General features: G+C 41.9%; 2 protein-coding genes and 1 long non-coding RNA gene across 4 annotated transcripts in view; 1 reads left to right on the top strand and 2 right to left on the bottom strand.

Annotated features, from left to right (window-relative positions):
* Window positions 1-332: 332 nt before the first annotated feature.
* LOC109956823 (uncharacterized) lies at window positions 333-5,659 on the bottom strand. 2 transcript variants are annotated; one of them, XM_020594189.1, is made up of 2 exons: window positions 3,951-5,659; window positions 333-2,139 (listed from the first exon to the last, which is right to left on the bottom strand). In XM_020594189.1, the coding sequence occupies exons 1-2, from the start codon at window positions 5,226-5,228 to the stop codon at window positions 589-591; spliced, it is 2,829 nt and encodes a 942-aa protein (XP_020449845.1). In that variant the 5' UTR covers window positions 5,229-5,659; the 3' UTR covers window positions 333-588. The 2 variants fall into 2 exon arrangements, with proteins under 2 accessions (XP_020449845.1, XP_020449846.1); XM_020594190.1 differs by having other exon boundaries at window positions 333-1,141; window positions 2,956-5,657.
* On the top strand, window positions 2,176-10,901 carry LOC109956826 (uncharacterized). The gene is made up of 3 exons (XR_002274473.1): window positions 2,176-2,728; window positions 7,852-8,001; window positions 8,403-10,901. It is a non-coding gene; the product is annotated as an uncharacterized LOC109956826 (long non-coding RNA).
* A 90-nt stretch (window positions 10,902-10,991) lies between these two features.
* slc24a3 (solute carrier family 24 member 3) overlaps window positions 10,992-19,315 on the bottom strand; it is a 56,665-nt gene continuing 48,341 nt past the window's right edge. The window contains exons 11-17 of the mRNA XM_020594193.1: window positions 15,713-15,893; window positions 14,062-14,335; window positions 13,791-13,957; window positions 13,048-13,162; window positions 12,809-12,921; window positions 12,394-12,459; window positions 10,992-12,126 (exon numbers count right to left, since the gene is read on the bottom strand). Of these exons, the coding sequence (XP_020449849.1) occupies window positions 11,974-12,126; window positions 12,394-12,459; window positions 12,809-12,921; window positions 13,048-13,162; window positions 13,791-13,957; window positions 14,062-14,335; window positions 15,713-15,893 (1,069 nt within the window). The 3' untranslated portion in view covers window positions 10,992-11,973. The remainder of the gene's footprint in view (window positions 12,127-12,393; window positions 12,460-12,808; window positions 12,922-13,047; window positions 13,163-13,790; window positions 13,958-14,061; window positions 14,336-15,712; window positions 15,894-19,315) is intronic.

Genomic DNA, 19,315 nt, shown 5'->3' with positions numbered 1-19,315 from the left:
ATTAAAAACATTTTTTGTCATCAGTTTCAAAAAATATCTTGAGTTAAATTAAATTATCGGGTTTTACAGTGCACCTTTAACTATGACCTCAATAATAAATAAAGCAATAATAATAAATAATAAATCTCTAATTTGATGTATTGAAATGTTTTTATGAAGTACAATTTAGAGAGTCAAATTAAGACCAAATTAAAAATCAGTCCTTGAGTGTTTTTTTTTTTTAAGAATGTGGGGGAAACCAGAGCACCTGGAGAAAACCCACGACACCACAGTAGACAACCAGTTTTTTTTAAGAATGTGGGGGAAACCAGAGTGCCTGGAGAAAACCCACGACACCACAGTAGACAACCAGTTTTTTTTAAGAATGTGGGGGAAACCAGAGTGCCTGGAGAAAACCCACGACACCACAGTAGACAACCATAACACTCAAATAGGATCCTGGCTATCTATATGTCACACTGCTGTCCACTGGGGTGACCCGAGACCAAGAACTGCCTCACAACCAGGAGACCAGGACACTGTGGCAGAAGGCAACCTTCATGTGAGGCAGGACTGGAACTCTTTTTTAGACTCTGGTCTTACATTCACCTAAACAACCCCAACTCTGTTTTTTTGTCTGAAGATTTGGCCACGCAGACGCGAGAAGAAATTGGAGATGGGGCTACACCGTTTTGGTTTTGTCAGGTGAGATCTGATAGATAAGGCGATGCATTTTGCCACTTTTTTTGTCTCTTCGTGCATGGAAACCAGAAGTCGCATATGTGAGTTGTTCGAGTTCTTATAAAGTTCTTTGAAAATGACCTTCGGGAGTTTTTCGCATTTTCTGCTGGTGTCAAAGTCAATGTCTTTCAGCTCGGCCCACGTTTCATCATATAATTTCTCAATAATGGCTTCGAGCCTTCCTAATCTAATGTCTATTTTTGCTTTTTTGTATGTCTTTGACATCAGCCTTTCCAGCAGCAACCTGAGAAACAGCTCCTTTTTCTTTGTCTGCAGTTCTGGATCCTCAGATTCCACAGGTGTCCTATCTTCCACAACACTGATGTCTAGGGGCTGTTCTTGTGCCAGTGTCTCAGTCCCTGATTCATGGAACGCCCGCCTGTCATCGTGGCTCTCAGCTTGACAGCTTTTTGAACTGAATCTTGGGCAGATAGATTTCACCTTCTCTGCTAGGGTCTTCGACTTTCTGCCGATATGGTCAGTGCTATCAGTCGGTATGCATGGGGTGGTCTTGCAGTCCTCACTGGACAGGGAACCCTTGTTGCTGTCCAGGGGCTGTTCTTGTGCCAGTGTCTCAGTCCCAGATCCATGGAACACCTGCCTGACATCATCATGTCTCTTAGTTTGACGTCTGATAAACTGCCCTATTAGTTCCAAGCAGTTCTGCACTTGTCCTTGTATGCGAGCATACATGGTGGCGTCTGATGGCCCAACAGACTCCGATGTGCAAGAACTGCTCTCTGGAAGTGGCTCTGGAGTAACATCTGCTCCTCTCCTGGATTTAATGTGCTTGTATATGAGGTCACTCAGTCCTTTAGTGAATTTCTGAGCCTTACTACTGAAGATATTTTTGTAGTTCTGAAGCACAGAGATGTCATCATTTTCATCACTGTCATCAGTAACTGCCACAATCAGAGTGTCAACACTGTCCTTGAGTGTTCTTATGGACTCTGCATCTTCAGGTTCAGAGTCAGGGCGGAATCTTTCCTTTATTTCCACCACTATCTGATGTACTAAATCTTTGGCCAGCTGCTTTGTAAAACAGACCTTCAAGTGTCTGCGTACATCAAACAGACAAGGTGTGCATGTAAAAGACTGAGGTAACTGATCATAATACCCCTCATATACAGACCCTAAAATGTCCCTAGTGATGTCTGCTGAGATTCTTTTAGCTTCTTTGGATAATTCACTGTCCATCAGCTCATATGAACGTGTTTCTGCTATTTCTAACAGTTCATGGCTTGTTGTGTCCTGGGCAGCCACTGCACTTTGTGAGCTGACTGGCGCCTCTGTGAAGCTGGGCCTTCTCTTCAAAATGCATCTTGGGCAGATAGATTTCACCTTCTCTGCTAGTGTCTTCGACTTTCTGCCGATATGGTCAGTGCTATCAGTCGGTATGCATGGGGTGGTCTTGCAGTCCTCACTGGACAGGCCGTAAAGGCTTCGTTTGACCTCCGTTGAAATTAAGTCGTCCAAGATTTCTGTGTAGGCCTGTTTAACGTGGCAGGTCTCGGAAAAACTCACACTGAGTGCTTTGGATAAATATGAAAGAAGGACATGCTGTTGCACGGGTACACATTTGTCATTCAGACCCTCAGCTAGTGCCTTCGTCAGGCTTTCAACAAGATCCAGCATCAGCTTCGCAAACAAGTCTTTTGTGAAATCATCTGGCTCGCCAGATTTGACCAATTCTATCTGTTGCCTGCTCAACTGTGTGAAAATGCTTTCGATACGTGGAACGATAACATTTTCTAGGTCCATGTCCTGGGATTCAAGTATTTCTGCTGTAGGCTTATTCATTCTGTTTGTTCGTTATTCGCGTTTCCTGAATTTTGGTATTACTGGTTCTGTTAGCTGAATATGTTAAAATTCACTGAGTGAAAGAGCAAATCAGCACGGCCACCACAATGCCCTCTTCTGACGTCAGAAGCGCATCAAAGGAACCGTTGCTATGTACCGATCAACTCCCACCCCCCCAACCCCAGTGACGTCATCGCGTAAAAAAAAGGTAAACATGCAACAGGTTTTGGGGTCGTAATGTTTAGGAGAATATAATACCTAGCTAACTTGAAATACATGTTAAATTAATAGCTCAGTATTTTGTGTATATTTTTCGTTGTTAACCGAGACCAGTTGATACCGCTCTCATATCTGTACCATATATATAAGGTTACATCCAATCTAGCCACAGGAGTTACAAGCCAGTGACTTCTGTGCCGGTCCCAAAAAATGCATCTTGGGCAGATAGATTTCACCTTCTCTGCTAGGGTCTTCGACTTTCTGCCGATATGGTCAGTGCTATCAGTCGGTATGCATGGGGTGGTCTTGCAGTCCTCACTGGACAGGGAACCCTTGTTGCTGTCCAGGGGCTGTTCTTGTGCCAGTGTCTCAGTCCCAGATCCATGGAACACCTGCCTGACATCATCATGTCTCTTAGTTTGACGTCTGATAAACTGCCCTATTAGTTCCAAGCAGTTCTGCACTTGTCCTTGTATGCGAGCATACATGGTGGCGTCTGATGGCCCAACAGACTCCGATGTGCAAGAACTGCTCTCTGGAAGTGGCTCTGGAGTAACATCTGCTCCTCTCCTGGATTTAATGTGCTTGTATATGAGGTCACTCAGTCCTTTAGTGAATTTCTGAGCCTTACTACTGAAGATATTTTTGTAGTTCTGAAGCACAGAGATGTCATCATTTTCATCACTGTCATCAGTAACTGCCACAATCAGAGTGTCAACACTGTCCTTGAGTGTTCTTATGGACTCTGCATCTTCAGGTTCAGAGTCAGGGCGGAATCTTTCCTTTATTTCCACCACTATCTGATGTACTAAATCTTTGGCCAGCTGCTTTGTAAAAATGATGACGTTTCTGCACGCTTTTTTCAGACAAGTTGTGCATGTGAATGCTGGGGACGACTGTTCATAATCCTCTTCTGATAAACGCCCAATAACTGCTGTAATGATGTCTGTTGTGATTCTTTTAGCTTCGTTGTATAATTCACTTTCCATCAGCTCATCTGAACGTGTTTCTGCTATTTCTAACAGTTCATGGCTTGTTGTGTCCTGGGCAGCCACTGCACTTTGTGAGCTGACTGGCGCCTCTGTGAAGCTGGGCCTTCTCTTCAAAATGCATCTTGGGCAGATAGATTTCACCTTCTCTGCTAGGGTCTTCGACTTTCTGCCGATATGGTCAGTGCTATCAGTCGGTATGCATGGGGTGGTCTTGCAGTCCTCACTGGACAGGGAACCCTTGTTGCTGTCCAGGGGCTGTTCTTGTGCCAGTGTCTCAGTCCCAGATCCATGGAACACCTGCCTGACATCATCATGTCTCTTAGTTTGACGTCTGATAAACTGCCCTATTAGTTCCAAGCAGTTCTGCACTTGTCCTTGTATGCGAGCATACATGGTGGCGTCTGATGGCCCAACAGACTCCGATGTGCAAGAACTGCTCTCTGGAAGTGGCTCTGGAGTAACATCTGCTCCTCTCCTGGATTTAATGTGCTTGTATATGAGGTCACTCAGTCCTTTAGTGAATTTCTGAGCCTTACTACTGAAGATATTTTTGTAGTTCTGAAGCACAGAGATGTCATCATTTTCATCACTGTCATCAGTAACTGCCACAATCAGAGTGTCAACACTGTCCTTGAGTGTTCTTATGGACTCTGCATCTTCAGGTTCAGAGTCAGGGCGGAATCTTTCCTTTATTTCCACCACTATCTGATGTACTAAATCTTTGGCCAGCTGCTTTGTAAAAATGATGACGTTTCTGCACGCTTTTTTCAGACAAGTTGTGCATGTGAATGCTGGGGACGACTGTTCATAATCCTCTTCTGATAAACGCCCAATAACTGCTGTAATGATGTCTGTTGTGATTCTTTTAGCTTCGTTGTATAATTCACTTTCCATCAGCTCATCTGAACGTGTTTCTGCTATTTCTAACAGTTCATGGCTTTTTGTGTCCTGGGCAGCCACTGCACTTTGTGAGCTGACTGGTGCCTCTGTGCAGCTGGGCCTTCTCTTCAAAATGCATCTTGGGCAGATAGATTTCACCTTCTCTGCTAGTGTCTTCGACTTTCTGCCGATATGGTCAGTGCTATCAGTCGGTATGCATGGGGTGGTCTTGCAGTCCTCACTGGACAGGCACTCAAGGCTTCCTTTGACCTCCGTTGAAATTAAGTCGTCCAAGATTTCTGTGTAGGCCTGTTTAACGTGGCAGGTCTCGGAAAAACTCACACTGAGTGCTTTGGATAAATATGAAAGAAGGACATGCTGTTGCACGGGTACACATTTGTCATTCAGACCCTCAGCTAGTGCCTTCGTCAGGCTTTCAACAAGATCCAGCATCAGCTTCGCAAACAAGTCTTTTGTGAAATCATCTGGCTCGCCAGATTTGACCAATTCTATCTGTTGCCTGCTCAACTGTGTGAAAATGCTTTCGATACGTGGAACGATAACATTTTCTAGGTCCATGTCCTGGGATTCAAGTATTTCTGCTGTAGGCTTATTCATTCTGTTTGTTCGTTATTCGCGTTTCCTGAATTTTGGTATTACTGGTTCTGTTAGCTGAATATGTTAAAATTCACTGAGTGAAAGAGCAAATCAGCACGGCCACCACAATGCCCTCTTCTGACGTCAGAAGCGCATCAAAGGAACCGTTGCTATGTACCGATCAACTCCCACCCCCCCAACCCCAGTGACGTCATCGCGTAAAAAAAAGGTAAACATGCAACAGGTTTTGGGGTCGTAATGTTTAGGAGAATATAATACCTAGCTAACTTGAAATACATGTTAAATTAATAGCTCAGTATTTTGTGTATATTTTTCGTTGTTAACCGAGACCAGTTGATACCGCTCTCATATCTGTACCATATATATAAGGTTACATCCAATCTAGCCACAGGAGTTACAAGCCAGTGACTTCTGTGCCGGTCCCAAGCCCGGATAAATAGAGAGGGTTGCGTCAGGAAGGCCTGAGGAATGGAGGAGAAGTGTACTAGTGCCGATCTTTAAGAACTAGAGTGATGTGCAGAGTTGTAGCAGCTACAGAGGTATAAAGTTGATGAGCCACACGATGAAGCTATGGGAAAGAGGAGTGGAAGGTAGGCTAAGAAAGGAAGTGGATATCTGTGAGCAGCAGTATGGCTTAGTGGGTGGAGAAAGGTGTCAGGAGTGTTGTGTGACAGAAGAGTAGCAGCAAGAATCAAAGGAAAGGTGTACAAGACAGTAGTGAGACCAGCTATGCTGTATGGGTTAGAGACTGTAGCAGTGAGGAAAAGACAAGAGTCAGAGGTGGAGGTAGCAGAGATGAGGATGTTGAGGTTCTCTTATAGGAGTGACCAGGATGGACAGGATTAGGAATGAGCACATCAGAGGGACAGCCCAGGTTGGCTGTTTTGGGGACAAGGTCAGAGAGGCCAGATTTAGATGGTTTGGACATGTGCAGAGGAGGGGTAGTGGTTATATTGGTAGAAGGATGTTGGAGATGGAGCTGCCAGGCAAGAGGTCAAGAGGAAGGCCAAAGATAGAGTTAGGTGGCGACCCCTAACGGGAACAGCCAAAAGAAGGGGTAGATATATAAGGTTACAGCCAGCAGTCAGCTAGCTTAGTTTAGCATATACTGGAAACGTGAGGAAACAGCTAGGCTGGCTTTCAGACAACCCCCAGTATCACATCTAAAGTTCATGTTGGGCTATTGACTGGTCCAGGCAAAGCTAATTTTTACACTTGGTTACCTGTAAGGACTAAACAAATGAAATATTAGCTAGTGAGCTTTAGAGATACTGGTATTTTGTCACCTCTGGAGTGAGCCAGGCCACCTATTCAGAGTTTATGCTAAGCTATGATAAGCTGAGCTGAAATAAGATAAACTAATCAGAATCACTTTTTATTTGTCATTCTTCCCTTTTCAGCTGCTAGATATTTGGACTCGACTTTTAAATGAAAAATAAAAATGGTGCTTTACACAACTTATTGTACTGTATGAGCCTAAACAGCATGGTCAAAGGTCTGTTTCTTTCTGGATGTGCCTTAACAACAGATAAAGATTGTAGGTGCAAACTACTACTACAAGAGCTTGATATCTACACAGCTCTTTAGTTCTTATAGCATGTATTGTCTCAGAATCACTTTTCATTTTTCATTCTTCCCTTGTTTCAGCTACTAGACTTTTTCATGAAATATTATGTATTTGGTTTAAAATACAAATTTATTTGTTGCTTTGAAATAGGCTGTGTAGGCTTTATACAATGGTCTTTATATGTGATACAGTGCTCAATATTTGTCAGTCTGATTGTCCACACTGTAAATTTATTGTGTGAATCTAATACAGTCTCCATATACAATCCTAAACCTGACTCCAAATCTAGCTCCGTCTGAACCTTAGCTTGAACCTGTTTCTTTGTTAGAGCCTGAGCTGAGCCTCAAACAGTTTTACTCTCTGATCTCAAACATAAACTTTCTGTGTGTCTTTGAACCTCATCCTAAATCTGTCACTGTTTTAGCCTGAAAATTAGCCTTTGCCTGCTATAATCTTTCTCTTTTGGCATCAGTCTCATATGAGGTAAGACAGCTGGCAATAATATGCATGTGTATTAGTCTACGGCTGTGCACAAATTAATAAATTGTATGCAAAATTGTTTTTGTAAACTCTTGTATAAGTCATATCATATAGAAAATCGGTAGTGTATATTTTGCCTGTGAGAATACGTTTTAAAAAGTAACAACTTCAAGAAATTACAAATATGAAAACTTTGTGCTTTCCTCAATATAAATATGAATTTACAACAATGACCTGACTGTCAAAATACGGCATTGGGTCATAGGCATAACGCACTGAGCAGAAGATACATCGATTCCACAAACTGCACACGTGCTCAAAGTTGGACTTGATTCTCGGCTCTTGAAAGCTGCTAGGCACCAAGCAGTTTTCATTAAGCAACAGGCTGCACCATACTGAGATACAGTATGTTTTAGTGTTGTCCATCAGGCCTCACACTTGTGGCCTGATATTTAGCATACAGAGAGGTACTGATCTGGCTGATTGACCTCATAACAAAAAAGAAAATAAACCAACATTTTCAAAACACGTTCAACTACAGTCTTAGCACCTGATGTCCTCACTGATCTCCACCAGGTGGAGACACTGCACAGCATTTGGAGGCTGACATTTGACTGAGGACATTATGTAAGTCAGATCCTTTCAGGCTGCTCTGGAGAGTCACTCTGGCCCCTTCATGGACTGTCACTTCCTCCCAGAGCCCTTAGGGGATTTGTGCCTCTCAAGGTGAGACAGCAGAGCTGGTCTTATGCTTGTCACTAAAACAAGGGATGACCACTTTAGATGTCTATCACACCTCACGTTATCCTACACATCTATTAATCCATCTGTAGAAAAGTTAATATTGATTCCCCACTGGATGTCCATACTGGATATTGTTAATTATTAAAATGCCAAATGCAGAATATGCCAGAATTTTAACATGATGCTAAAGCAAGAAGAAAACGATTGTAGCTAATACTAAAATACCACAAAGGTCACTTTAAGCTCACCTTTGACCTCCACTGATATACTTCAAATCTTTTCTGATCACATGAACGACTCTTTTTGAATGACTGTTTTAACACTTTATTTTGTGTTTCATTATGTTATATTTGTAATTATGACTGAATATTCTCAATTTGCAGACAGCATACGAGGGCCACACCTTTCCCCTCATCCGCTTGCTATAGCCTACCTGGAGGATTGCTATGGCAACAGGTTTCCAGTAGCGACAGGGCTACCAATACATCCCTGCCTGTCTGCGGGGATGAGCGATGTGTCAGGATTCAAGATTCATCATTAACATGAACAAATTGGTATTTTGGTATTTCAATTATAGGCTTAAAGTTGTCACTGCATCTAGAATGCTCATCCTTAGAAACAATAACACCTAAGTAGGAGATCTCATCTTTAACAAGGACGTTACAAATTGCACTTAATTTAGTTTTTGATAGACAAAATCTCACTTTTTTTTTTAAATTAAGGCATTGACCTGAAGCTTTGGAGAATGGATCAAGAATACTTAAGGCTATAGGTATTTGAGAGGCATCTCTAAGGAACAGTGTGGTATCATCTGCCACCTGACTGATCTTAATCTCTCTACCAGCTATAGAAATGCCTTTTAGCCTTCTGCTTTGGATATGGCAAGATAGAAGATGACCAGCTAGTAAAAACAGATATACAGAGATTCGACAGCTTTGCCTTATCCCCCTGTTAATCTTGAATCTAGAAGTAGCACTGCACAATTTAATAGAGCAGTTTGCTTTGGAATATAATGTTTCAATACATTTGGAGAAGTAAGATCCAAATGCTTCAAGGGTAGAGAAAATAAATATACTCCCAATGCTATCAAATGCCATATAATAGTCTAAAAAATATTAAACTTTTCTCATCAGTTAAATATGAATAGTCAATTAAATCAAGCACTAATATTATATTATTAGAGATATTCCTGTTCTTCATAAATCCAGACTGCAACTCGTCAATAGTAGCCAGACAAGAAAAAAAGGGTTTGAATCAAGGGCACAACTGCTTTATTTTTTTTAAAATGATGAATGCACTGGGATTTAAGCAAGTTGAATAGACATTTTTGTGTAATACTTGGGTGTGTTGCAGAGTCAGGTCCAAATAAATTAGTTAGCATTAGTGTATAAACCTAATCAGTTATTTTAAAATTCCTGTTTGCTTAAAATCATCAAATGTGATGAATATGATAATAAAGATGATCAATAAACACAAGTGCTTTATACAACATTGTATTTTTCAGTCTCCAAAAAGAAGTGCTGGATATACAGTATTATATAACTCATTTTACTGGCAAAATAAACAGTGTGCTTTATTAATGAAGCATACATAAAGACATGGGGAAATGAAATGTGTATGTAAATCAGTTTATTGCAAGAACACCACTGGGAACAAGGCCAACAACTGCATCTCTCTGGATCGGAGCGCTGCCCAAAAGTCCTCACTGAAAAAAAAATGAGGATTTACAAACAATTCAAAAGACATGAGCATAAAATGACTTTACCTGAAGCAATGTTTTAGGCCTACATTCTAAACACTGTAAATATCTCCAATAGAATCATCAGACGTTATGTCAGCGTCTGTGTCTGTAAGAGCATATCCCTCTGATATGTACAGCATAATGCAGACAGTGCCTTTTTGATCTTGGAAATGCATTAAAATTACACACAAAATAATCTGAAATATGAAAGAGGCATGCAAACCAACCAGTATTTGTCTCTGTGTAGCCTACCTGAACACATACCCAGATCACTTTGTACTGTGTGTAAAAGAACAGCATCTCTGAAGCAGTAACACAGTTGTACAGTGCCCCTTGTGGCTGTATCCACACCTACAGAGGATGCTTTTAATAAATCAACAACTGTATTGACAGAATTCTCATTGAGAATCCTTCAAGGCAAAAATAAAAATGAAATAAATATACTTATCCCCCACGTTTTGCTTGAACATATGCTGATATAGAGTGGCAATACTGTTGACATAGGTGTTTGGTTTTGGCTCGAATAAAAGTGGTGGCACAACAGTTCAAGCGCTGTGTTTAAGAAACAATACGTTGTGAAAGTTCGAAGGGTTATGTGCCATGTAGATGCGGTTCCCTTTTTATATGAAAGTAAATCTTCTACATCACTAATTTAACATGCAAGGGGGAATTTGCCTTCCACCTGCTGCATGTTAGCACCAGTGATAAAGATTTGTCCATCTCCACAGCAACTCCACCCAGCAAAAACCACTGTGTTTATACCGGTATACAAATGTTGCAATATCTTTGCAGCTATATACAATTCATAAATTATGAAGTTCTAAGTTCTTAAGTATAAACAACATCAAGTCAGTTTCCAGTACTTAGATTATATATTAGGTACAGTACATTGTACAGCTCTGTCAATGCAGAGTGGACAGTGTTCCATTAAATACACTGTACTTGACCCAAAGGGCTGAAACTGGAGGTTAGACATGATCTTTGAATAAATTAATTCATAAATAAATCATGATTATGTCTCCCCAGTTACAGTGGTATCCTTGGTTCCCCTCAAAATTCAAATACACACACACACACACACACAGACACACACACACACACACACACACACACACACACACACACACACAGAGTGCACTGGAACTGACTCTTAAGTCCACACCTATGACTCTTACTTCTATTCTAAAAATACTTTTGGCTTTAGGACGTAACATTAAACTCAACTCAAAGATTAAAAACTATTTTTTTTTAATGTAGCACAAGGGGTTGACAGTCTAGTGGGATGTTTAACTTCAGTAGTTACATGTTTAGCATACCTGTAGATGCTTTGCAATACTAGGATAATATTTCTAATTAATAAAGTGACAGTGCTGGATGTCAGTTCCAGGAAGATCCCTTCCTTGTGTATGGTTTATCAAAGAACAATCAAGCCCACATATACTTGGATAAGCCTGTAGAGAGACAAAATACAGCAAGAACAGACTCTATGTAAATAGTGTTAAATATCTAGATTCTCTCTGTCAGTGCAAAGCAAGAGTTGACTTGTAGCTAGTGCAGCATGCTGTGATGGCTGCTGCTGAGCATGGGAGAAAAGCTGAAGCATTGGGAGTGTGTTACTGGCAGATCAGATCACTGGAGGAAAACATACAATGCTATCACTGTCTTTGAATCATTCAGCTTTGTATGGCTGATCCAGCTGTACATAGGAGGTCCACATGTCAGCTAATATTAGTACTCAAATATATACAGAGAGAGACAGCTTTACTTGAAAATACCTTAATAGTATGCTTATATCCAAACTCGTACAAAGAGTAACAAACAAGCCAGATAAAAGTTGCTGTCAGAGCAGGATTTCCCTCGTTCCTCCACTCATCAGTCAGTGACAGTAGCAGCTTCTTCAACAACAGTAGCCTAACTGTCGGTGTTAATACAGTTAGAGTCACTTCAGCCAACCGTTTGGTCTACTAGATGATCAGCAGCCATCTCTGCTACTGGGACTTTCTCTTCACACCTCTTGTCCGGTCCCCCAAAACCACAAACCTCCGGCGTCCTCTCTCTCGTGTATTGCACCAAAGACAAATCCTACAGAGCTCTAGATTTCTATTTGAAAAAATAAAAGGGAGGACTTGGTTTCCAGGCACCAAGAAACTGGAAGCCAGGTGAGGTTTCCTCCAACAGCCAGAGGAAGTAGTAGAAGAAGAAGAGGAGGGAGGTCAGTGGATGTCTCTGCACATGGGAAGGTTGACGAAGATGAAAACATTGAACTCGATGAGGATGGAGAAACATAAAAAGATGGCGTACATGACAAGGCAGACCAAGCCCAGTCGCCGATCCAGAGTCCATTTGTTTAAATGGACACAGAGAACCTGCAGACAAGAAGACAGAGGTAGTGAAGGAGTGAGGTCAAGGGTACAGTAGGAAAAGAAACAGCTGAGGAGGTTAGCACTGTGCTGCACACTGTAACACTGTATTTAAACACTTTATGACAACTTAAAGTGTAAAAAAAAGGCTGAGTAGATGGAAGAGACTGGAAGGATTCAAGGGCAGAGGTGAGTTGTCAAAGTTATCATCAAGTTATGATATCAAAGTTATTATTGTAATGTGTAATGTGACTTGCATTATCTGGTACTTACTGTGAAGAATACTGAGGCTAATAAGAGTCCCACAGAGAAGATGAGTCCTCTGCTGTTCAGATGGATCTGGAGACAGACACAGTGTGTCATACTGGCAGGGTCCTACATATAGAATTACATCCTGGATTTATACAGCCGGGGATGGACTTTACTCTGACCTATCCTGCGATTCTATTCCTTGTGTGAAGAGTAATTAGCATGTTAATTAACACGTAAAACTGTCCCCGAGTAAGGTGATAAACTGTGCCCTGCCCTGAAAGATTATGTGTTTCTGTGTACAACTCTAATTTTAATCTCCACATCACTCTACAATGAATACTACAGACTATTGTCCCTGTCCTTCATAAAGACATGTCTGTTCTATTCTAGTCTCCTGTACAGGCAACTGAGTCTCATCTGGCTAAGCAGCACTCACGATGGAGCCATAGTCGATGCAGAGTGTTTGCAGAGCCCAGGGCAGGCCCAGGCCCACCAGGATGTCAAACACATTGCTGCCTATAGAGTTGGAGATGGCCATGTCTCCTAGACCTGAGGCAAGGAGAACAACACTGTCAAAGTCTACTTACAGTCAGGAGCCAAGCAATGTTCTGCTGTGAACAGTCACTCCTTCGTGTGTCTGGCTGTGGTAGAGTGTATCGGGGCGTGTGTGTGTACCTTGCTGTGCCACAATAACACTCGCCATGCAGTCTGGGACGCTGGTGCCTGCTGCTAGAAAGGTAATGCCCATGATGACATCAGGGATGCCCAGAGTGAAGCCGATCACAGTCACCTGAAAACAGGCAGATTTATCTCAATATAATGCCTTTCGCAGAAAATTCAGCAGTACTGTCTATCAAATAAAGACGACCACTGAACCAAGTTCCCATCTGGAATTCAATTTCAGCACTTTAACAAAGTTTTATATACCCTCGGTGTAGAAAATGCACATACTGTAGTGCTGCAGTAACAGTCCTCAGAGAGCTGAGTCATGAGTCACATCTCCACTTGAGTACGGTGTTAGCAAATGAATTTAGTGATCCATCGATTTTCATTGGGACTCAGTTTCCCTGTCTGACTCTTAGAGAGAGCATATTTCATACACTTTATAAAATGTCTGTACTGTCTGCTTGGCATTCTCCTTAACTGAACAGAAAATGTGTGTCTGTTAGTGTCCTCATTTTCAGCATGCTCTTAATAAACAAGTACAACTTCAGTCTAAGGGTCTGTAAAAGAATTACTGGAGTGGACTGGACTGCTATTCATGCAAAAGAGTGCACTCCTGTTTAAATGGTAATATGTTAGTGGAATAATAATCTCCTTCCCATCCCAAATTATAAGTGGAGTTTCCAGTATTAATTGTATCATCCTTTAAAGCCCAGGTTGCCTTGGCAACATGTTAGTCAATAAGACTGACTGACCATCCAGACCATGATGTATGAGAGGCCAGCGATCCAGATGGTGGTGGTGAAGAAGGAGACCATGAACCACCTCTCCCAGCGCCGCTTGGCACAGTTTGGCACGGTGAGGAACAGCAGCAGGGACAGCGGCCACATAGCCAGCCACTTCAGCTTGTTGCACGCCCCAGCTGGGTGGAGACAGGAACACAGAGGATACAGAACACAGACTTGACGTGGCAACAGTTTAGTCCACAGACCAACATTTCACTTCAAAATGCCATCTGTGCTGTACCTGGGACTTTAAAAGGCACCAGGGGGCCTTCATTTTCATCACCCCCAGCTCTTTCCTCGTCATTCTCATTGTTCTCATTATCCTCATTTTCATTCTCTGTCTCATTCCCAGACTCCAGTCGCTGAAGCCTGCACCTCCCGTTCAGACCCTCTCGTTCAGTGCCACTCATCCCATTCCCTAAGCCCCGTCTCCCATGGGCCCGTACTGCTGAATCTGAGTCACCATTGGTGATGCGGTTGACTCGAGTCTCTGTAGTGTTGATCAGTCTTTGTCTCTGCAAATGATTAAAAAACATTATCACAGGCAACACTGACATATCAATACAGTGGTTCCATGAACACATTTAGATGTTTTTATTGCTGTAGTGTGGCCAGTGGTACCTATTCTGAGCTCCAGTTAACAACCTAACTTCTGAAAGAGTCCCTTATATTTATCTCAGACAGAAGTTCATGTTCTTTTCTCTTCTTTCTATCAAAGGCCCAAATTTGGTTGTTTGGTTTAGGCTTCCATCCACAGTGTAGTGTGCAGCGGACAGGTGTCTGAGAGAAAATGTTGGCTGTAATATTCAAAACTAAATTAACATTCAGTTCACTCCTTCTTCTGTTGAACTCAGACAGAGTTATTTGGATTGTATTTTGCCATCATCTTGGCTTTAGAGGGATTTTTCCAATTACCTCAAGCTGGTAAAACTATATTTCTCTTGAGGGTTGCACTGCTGCATTTCAACATTTTACAATTTGAAACTAGACAACACTCAGAGAGTACAACCTCTGCCAAGGGCAACTCAGTTTCCCCATAATGCCATAAAAGCAATATTCCCATGATAGTTTGATCCTCATATATGATAGCATGACTATGACAACCCACTGCTGGCATTTGGACTGATGCAGATAGCTTTATTAGTTTGAAGGCAATTCAGTTCAATTCAACTCAATTAATTTCAACTCAGTACATTGGAAAAAATTCTAAACTGGCATCACTTGGCTTGACTGGCCACATATTCTCAATCTAAGTGGTTATCAGAAAAAAATGTCAAAACATAATAAAATGGCATAATGCCAGCCCTAGGATAAAAATTATAACAGCTTTGAGCCTGGCTGAAAATCTCTGCCATCACCGTCTGGGATCAAGATAATCCTGATCAGCTCTTGCCCGGCTGTCACTGAACAGAGCAGATCTTTCCCCAGCTGTGGCCTGTTACCTCGCTGGGCTCCTTCAGTCCCTATGTTGAACAGCAGGGTGTACTGAGCAGCAGCACTCAGTCTCCACTGACAATGAACTGCCAGCTGTCGATGACACTGGGATTTGTCTCTGTGTCAGCAGCGCAGCTGCACACTTTGGCCACATACAGTCAGCAGCCTTTGCAGCACTCACAGTGGTGAATAATCTTTTAAAATATTCCTGTATCCATTATAATACAGATCAGCACCAAAATCTAATCAATTGTTCCATGGGCCATACCCTACCTCATTAAAAGCAATTAATTACTTTTTGAGTTATGCTGTTAACAGATAAACAAACACACCAACAAACAAACCAACAACACTGGCAAAAACATAACCCCCCCCCTTGGCAGAGGTAGTAACGTGCAGTATGTAACACTGTTAACTCAACACAGTGTGACTCCGTGTACAGTTTAGTCTTCATGTACCTCATTGATAAGCATGCGCGAAGCCATGGTGAGGCGGGTTCTGGGGGAGAAATGACTGGTGATCATGATCCTCATGCCGGCCTCAGAGAATGACAGCTGGTGGGGATATGCAGACAGCAGCTCATCCACCATCAGCACAGAGGGTTTACAGTGGAAGTTAGCTAGGAAAAAATAACACAATATGTTCATGTGACTGAAGCACTGGTTGTTCATTGTGGCCCTAAATTATTCTGAAGTGTTTTACACTGTTTGCATCCTTCAGTTTTCTTGACCTGTCTTTGTAAACCCTATGCTGCTTGTGATAACATGAGGGAACAAGACTTTCAACTTGCTGATGTTATAAAAGGACAATTCCTCCCAAAAAGACAAAAATGTGCAACAGATCATGCAAAATGTGCAAGGTCAACAGTCCAGAAGATAATAACTGTGTACCAGAACTGCAGTACTCCAGCACTCATTGCACCAGGGGCACAACATGACATGGCAGTCTATCACAGGGCTAACACATGTGGACAGATAACCACATACTCACACTAGCATTCTGACCTACTCTCAGTTTAGAGCCTCCAGTTCACCTAGGCTGTATGTCTGTGCACTGCTGGATGAAAATAGGACACCATGCAGAAACTCACAGAGATGCAGGGAGAACATGCAGACTCCATCCTGATGGGCCCCTGGGACCCGGGATGTTTTAATTTTGAGGGGACAGTGCTAATCACATTCTAGGCCTTTATTTTCTGTATTTTTAAAAAATATATAGACTGTGTCTAAAGAAAGTGGGTTTAGTTTGTTCACTCTGAATGGAGGGAAACTCCGAGTTTTCAATTCCAGAAACAGAGATCACTCTGAGTCAGTTACCATGGTAACTGACTCAGCTGCTCGTTGGCAGGTTTTCTTCAACAAACCCAGACTTTCTGTCTCCTCCTTGCTGCAGAGTCTGAAGAAGCTATCTGAGTGTATGAATGAGGAAGCTGCTTCATTTCCTCATTCATACAGTTCATACTGATGAGCAGATTGGAGCATATTAATTGTGAGAAGTTTACACCAGGAGAAAAGCTTAGATCCCAGTTAGATAGTAGCCTGATAGTTTGTTACTCAAGACCTGCCTATCTTTACTGATGGGATCACTTTTATGATCAACCAGTGTAAAGACAGTGATCCCTCTTCAACAGCAGTTAATCCCACAGCGAGCATTCATCCTCAACTCAAAAGAAAATCTATCCACTGTCTGTATTCCTAACACCATGATTCTGTGGACATGAAAACAATTGTCAGGTTATCAATCAGTTCCCCTACATTGCACATTACTGTGACCACTGTATATGTTTAACAAACCAGTGTGAATCGTTGGCCACATGAATAATAATACTAATTTTATGTTGTTCTTTCTGCATCGGAACTTCCTATTATAGTCAGTGATCATTTTGAAGATGTCAATATTTCTGAATGAGAATGATTGTAATGCAACTATAAAGACTTGACCATTATTAAACTAGACTAAATGCAGTTTAAAAGTAGTTTTGTATACAATCTTGTTTTAACAGCATTTCACTATGTTTAAATTCACTCAGAGTTTAAATATGTTTATTAAATGCAACTGGGCAAGATTTTAAAATGTATAATAGACATCTAACAATGTCATTTTACCCTTGATGCTTTTCTACCTGCAAATGATCAAAATCATAATTATTGAGTAAGACTGAGGGCACTGTAGGCTATAATCAGAGATCTCTAAATAAATTTATGTCTTATCTGTTTGATTTTGTCTTCTGCTGCCACCAGCTTTTTGTCCCTGTCAGCAATCGACCTAAGGTACATGTCTTTGGACTATGGGAGAAAGCCGGAGCACCCGGAGAGAACCCACGCAGGCACAGGGAGAACATGCAGACTCTGCACAGAAAGGCACCGGGTTGGCCGGGGCTCAGACCCAGAACCTTCTTGCTTTTTGCAGAGGTAGCTACTGTGTCACCATACCACCCAGTCAAATAAATATATTTAATAAATGAATGTGTGAACCATAGGATTCCAGCACTTAACCATCCATTAAAGAAATCCCAGTCTGCTAAACAAATGAGCATAGAGTGTTGGTGACTTCCAGCTCAGGTTCTTTCAGTGCTGCTGTTGTATATTTTAACGATAAGTGTGCATTAGCACACACTAACATTTCTATCTCCACTGGATTAAAATGTCAGCTCTGCTCCTTATTTACCTGTTGCCATGGTGAAACGTATTAGCAGAGCTCCACTGATCATGCCTTTTTATAGTCATTACACACATGCTTAACTCTGACTGGACATTCTCAGAGTTGACTGAACGCCTTCTGACCAGCTGTTGTGGAACCGAAAACTCAGCTTCCCCTGTCATAGTGGGTCAACTCACAGTTCAGGGTTAAGTTCTGAGTTTGTTAAACCTGCTTTCTGAATTACCCCCTGGAAATTCATCCAGATTTAAAAGGCACAAAATAAACCAATACCATAGGAGAAGCATTCACACAGTGGACATTAGAAATACATGAAGTAGCAGACGAGGAGTGAGGTGTTCGTTGGACCTGAAGAAAAGTGAAGTAATAATGCCTAATAGGTGTTAACTGTAAATGTACAGTATGGCTGCTGGCAACACTTTTAAGTGCCCCCCCACCAACACAGAGTCAGAGATTTACCAACAACCACATCTTTGGACTGTAGAACAAGAACAGCTGCTGTGTCCACCTTAGCACAGTATCACTCTGCACTACTGTTGATACTTTCAGACCTAAACAAGATTAATCTGACCACAGTGTCACTAAGAGAAAAATGAAGTTTAAACAACCAGATATGCTGTCTTGATTGAGTACAAATTGAGACATTGTTTGCAGGGCTTGAGTGGGTCCTCTAAAGGCAGCTGGAGGATCAAAGATTTCCACCATGTCACAGGAGTGTGCCCCTGAAGGATGTCACCTCAAAGTACTATAAGGCTAGCCCCTGTGTTGCACAGTAACTGAAGCAGGGAGAAGCCAAGTGCAACGTGCACTGTAGCTTGAGGTCTGTGGTTTCATTACCACCTTGTCAAACATCTCTGACTTACAATGTCATAGTTTCAATTTGTTCACATGGTTCCACTGTTGAATATGATGTAAAAGTTTTCCAACTGTCCAAAGACTCAGTACTCTACAACAGTGGTTTAGTGTGAACCTCACCCAGTCCGCTGACAGACCAACACAGTCCCCTTGGTTGTCACCAGTACATTATTTCTTCTTCAATTGTACTACTGTAGGTTACTGTCACTATATTCCACCTGAGGCCATACAACACCTTCTAACTGTATTAGTCTGGAGTATGATCCCGAAGTCCAGTGAGGGAGGTGTCCAGATATAAGTAGTCACCTCCCAAGAGTTAGGTCACCTGTAGAATTTAGCACTGGGAATTCAGCCATTGTCTACCTACAAGTCAGACAGCATGGTGAAGCACTGGCAGCGAGGATCAGTCCAGGACAAGATGCAAAGAACTCATATGATAAAGTCACCCCTGACTATCTTGTCATTGACAAGAAAAAAAATAGATGAGAAGTGGTGCCTCAGCTGCCTTTATGCAAATTTCAGTGCATCAGCTAAAACCTGCAGAGTCC

The sequence above is a fragment of the Monopterus albus genome, unplaced genomic scaffold (genome assembly GCF_001952655.1).
Source record: "Monopterus albus unplaced genomic scaffold, M_albus_1.0 scaffold22.1, whole genome shotgun sequence".
Taxonomy (NCBI): Eukaryota; Metazoa; Chordata; class Actinopteri; order Synbranchiformes; family Synbranchidae; genus Monopterus; species Monopterus albus.
Note: the sequence above shows the minus strand (reverse complement) of the source record. Positions and strands in the feature narration are given on the sequence as shown.